Source organism: Choristoneura fumiferana, chromosome 12 (genome assembly GCF_025370935.1).
Source record: "Choristoneura fumiferana chromosome 12, NRCan_CFum_1, whole genome shotgun sequence".
Taxonomy (NCBI): Eukaryota; Metazoa; Arthropoda; class Insecta; order Lepidoptera; family Tortricidae; genus Choristoneura; species Choristoneura fumiferana.
Window position 1 is genome coordinate 2,868,180 of NC_133483.1, and position 4,139 is coordinate 2,872,318.

General features: G+C 39.1%; 2 protein-coding genes across 3 annotated transcripts in view; both read right to left on the reverse strand.

Annotated features, from left to right (window-relative positions):
- The window catches only part of LOC141433103 (cardioacceleratory peptide receptor-like), a 238,036-nt gene that overhangs the window by 193,627 nt on the left and 40,270 nt on the right, over positions 1–4,139 (reverse strand). The gene's annotated exons all lie outside the window — the stretch shown is intronic.
- Positions 7–833, reverse strand: LOC141433616 (actin-binding Rho-activating protein-like; the record flags this gene model as incomplete). Its single annotated transcript, XM_074095726.1, has 2 exons — positions 7–416; positions 735–833. Coding segments are annotated over 2 exons (213 nt in total), but the record flags the coding sequence as incomplete, so codon positions are not given.

Below are 4,139 nucleotides of genomic sequence, written 5' to 3' on the forward strand. Positions count from 1 at the left end.
AAAAAAAAGCTGCTGAGTTGGTAACGTTGCATTTTTGTTAGTTTTATCGATTATTCCAGACCAAATTTTTAATTTTCATGAAATTTTTATGGAATAATCGAGAAAAACGAACAATAATGCAACGTTGCCAGCTCAGCAGATATAAACGCTCCTAACATTCGTCCACTTTAAAGAAGACTTTTCAGTTTAAATATCACCCAGATGGCATTTAAAGTAAAAGTTTTTTAAGCCTATGATTTTGATGAGTCACAGATTATGTATTTTGCATGTCTAAGAAGAAAAAAAAAACATTTTCTATTAGTTTATTGAGGCATTGGAGAGACAGATCTTCTGGCTTGCATTGCTTTGTTGTCACAGTAGGTCTTAATCTCGTCCATGGGCATCATGAGGAATACTGGCACGTCGTCGTCGCGTTTCTGAAATAATAAAGATTTATTTTAAACTAGACGTTACCCGCAACTCCGTTTTTTAGGGTTCCGGAGCCAAAATGGCAAAAACGGAACCGTTATAATTTCGCCATGTCTGCCTGTCTGTCTGTCTGTCCGTCCGCGGCTTTGTTTAAGGACTATCAATGCTAGAAAGCTGTAATTTTGCATGGATATATCACCTATGCCAACAAAATGGTACAGTCCACAGGTAGGTTTAGATTTTATAGGGGTGGAGACCCCTATAAAATCTAAACCTACCTGTGGATACTAAACCTAAATCGGAAGATAGGTGTCCTTCTTTCTTACCTGAAATAATACTTCTCCTTCGAAGAATGTGAGATGATGCTTCCTTGTTCGTAAAAGGATGCCCACTAGCTTGTCTGAGATCACGGTGTATATCTGAAACAATAAAACAGTTCGTCAAGTTCATTGAAAAGAAAAAATATTATATCAATTAGAAAACTTGTCACGATTTGTGAGGCCTATATCCGTCGCGTATTGCTGCTGTTAAACACAGAAACATTTTTCATTGTCATTTTTCTCAATATACGTTTTTACAAAAAAGCCAAAAACAACGTTTTTCAATTAGTGGAGAGATGAACTTCTACGAAATGTAAGCCGTTCTTTTTTTGTCAGTGGTTTGAACGATTTCGGGAAAATTCTAGGGGTCCCTATGGTTTTTCGGTCTAGAAATTAATTTTCCAGGAACTTTTATCCACAGAAAACTACAAACTGAAATGAGTCCTTATGACATAGGTTATTATTTTGCCGAGGTTATTATTTAGTTATTTTATCTGCGCAGTTGAATCGAAATTCCGAAATTATTAGTTTGGATATGGATGGACGCAACTAAAACTCTATATTTGTGTGTGTTACTTGAATGAAATTAGATTCTTGTAGCCATTGTGGTAGGTCGCACTTGTTTAGCCATTTTTAGGGTTCCGTACCTCTAAAGGAAAAACGGAACCCTTATAGGTTGCACGTCCGTCCGTCTGTCAAGACCATTTTTTTCTCAGGAACGCGTGGAGGTATCAAGCTGAAATTTATATCAAATACTCAAGTCTACTGTCTCTTGGAGCTGTAAAAAAATCAAACTTCTAAACCAACACAATCAAAACAGACACCCGTTTATTTTCGACACTCGTAAGGGAATCAAAACCTCACACAGGGTACTTCCCGTGAACTCAGAATCTTGAAATTTGGTACAAAGAAACGTCTTATAGCACAGATAAAGGAAAAATTGCGAAAAGCATAAATTTTTAGTAACATTATAATTATTATAAAATACTTGTAGGGAACCCTTGGTGCGCGATTCCGTCTCGCACTTGGCCGGTTTTTTAACTCATTAGTTCCCCAGTCCCGTAATGTAGAAGTACTTGCTTGAAACGAGCTGCAAAGTGTAAATTTGGCATAATTCGCGTGTGTTTCGTAGTTTCTTTGGCCCTGTACTACGAAGCAAAGGAGTGGAATTCCCTGCCTGCGACTGTGTATACTGAACGCTACAATTTGGCCGCTTTCAAGTCTAGGGTGAATGAGCATTTACTAGGCAAGCGTGCTCCATCGTAGGCCTCATCCTCGCTTTCCATCAGAGGGGCTACTACGAAACTCGCAAATCGAAGTTCGTATCGCACCGTCCTTTTCATCCGCGTATTAAATGACATAAGCCTCAGCGGGACGGCAACATACGAAGTTCGAGTTTTGCACTTCGTGGTATAGGGCCAAGCGTAATAATGGCCAAACGCAAGCCATAGGTATAGGTATTGTGTAAAAAAAGTGCAAAATTCGAACTTCGTATCTTGCTGTGCCGCTGACGCTTAAAATAAATTAGGTAAAGTGTAAGGGACGTACGATACGAACTTCGATTTTAGAATTTCGTACTCGTACTAGCTCTTCTGGCCATATTAGGACGCGCCGCGCTGCTAATTACGCCAAGCTTTGGTAAACCGATTCCAAATTTAAAATGTTGACCGTGACGCCTCGGCGCGTCGCGGAATGCGTGACGTCACCACTTGGAATGGAGACATGAGTTTGATGTAACACATCTGTCTAACGTACGATACATTGCATCCTATTGGAGAAGAAATGTTTAAATTGAAGACACAATTTCAAAATTACTTAATTTCAGGAAGTACGATTTCAAAAAAAAATCAGTCACTCAAAGGGCTATGGAGAGGGCTATGCTCGGGGTTTCTCTGCGGGATAGAATCAGAAAATGATGATATCCGCAGTAGAACTAAGGTTACCGACATAGCCCGAAGAATTGCGAAACTGAAGTGGCAGTGGGCGGGGCACATTGCTCGCAGGACTGATGGCCGATGGAGTCAAAAGGTTCTCGAATGGCGTCCGCGGACCGGGAGACGAGCTGTCGGTAGGCCTCCAACAAGATGGAGCAAAGACCTGGTTACGATTGCGAGATCGCGGTGGATGCGAAAAGCACAAGACCGGTCTGAGTGGAGAGCCTTGGGGGAGGCTTATGTCCAGCATTGGACGTCTTTCGGCTGACATGATGATGATGATGAAGATTTAAAAATATAAATATATATCGGCTTATCGTGCCTGGATATTTTTGTGTACACTTTCATACGTTGACGGTTACAAAGCCTGTGGCCGTCAGTCTTGGAAAAGTGAAACGACCGTACGCCTGTCGACGTTAAAATGTTTACTAGTAAAAATAACAATGCTGCTACACGTTTTAGTGCCTCCGCTAGCTGACGCGGACGCCCGCCGCGTGCGCACGCTGGCGGGTCCCAATCCGGACACGTATTAAAATCCGTCGCACGCGCCCGCGCTAGTTAGCGCTATTCATACAATTTCTTGGTACGTATTATAATGCATAAATTTGAAATACATTTAGTTGAAATACCGAAAATTGGAAAATATAATGGTTAAAATAAAGAAAAAAAATGTGTAAGCAACTTGTGAAATTTCTTTGATTCCAAACATTGCTTACACTTTTTTATGATATAATTTGCCCAAAAGATTATTTATTTAAGGTAAGGAAGACGGAAATACTAACCATTTAGACGACTTTTATTCAAAGTGTTCGTACATAAAACATATATTATTTGTATATTTAGGTTACAATTTCATTATTTCATCTTGGCCCTCTTATGCCTGTGATAAACATTATCCGAATATATTCCATGAAACAAAAGTCAAGATTACTTAGCTAAGTAAATAAGTAAGAACTCGAACGAACACGTGTTGCAGTTATTATACAAGTTCCAAGAACAATCTTTCTTGACAGAACTAAGCCTTACTTTTACTAAATTACGTTGAAACCAAACACTAAGCTTAGTACAGAAAATTACAAGGTGTTAAACCGATTTTGGTTTAAGTATTTTATGTTCAGTTGAGCGAAGTTAATCTGGTTTATTATTGAGGTTAAGTAGTAAGGATTTGTTAATGAAGCGTCGTAAATGTTAATGTTTATTTACGTCATGTATTTTTGCCTGAAATTCTGTCTTCGAATAAGTCCTCCTAAGTAATAATATTATTTCATCAAAATCATCATCCCAGCCTATATACGTCCCACTGCTGGGCACAGGCCTCCTCTCAGAACAAGAGAGCTTAATATTATTTGCTCCATTTGAAATCAAGCGCACGAAATTTCTGTGTGAAACAAGTTCGAAATGGAATGTAAAAGACATTGACAGCCTTTGATATGCTTAATCAGCGATGGGTCTTACAATGTGAATCTAATTTTCACAT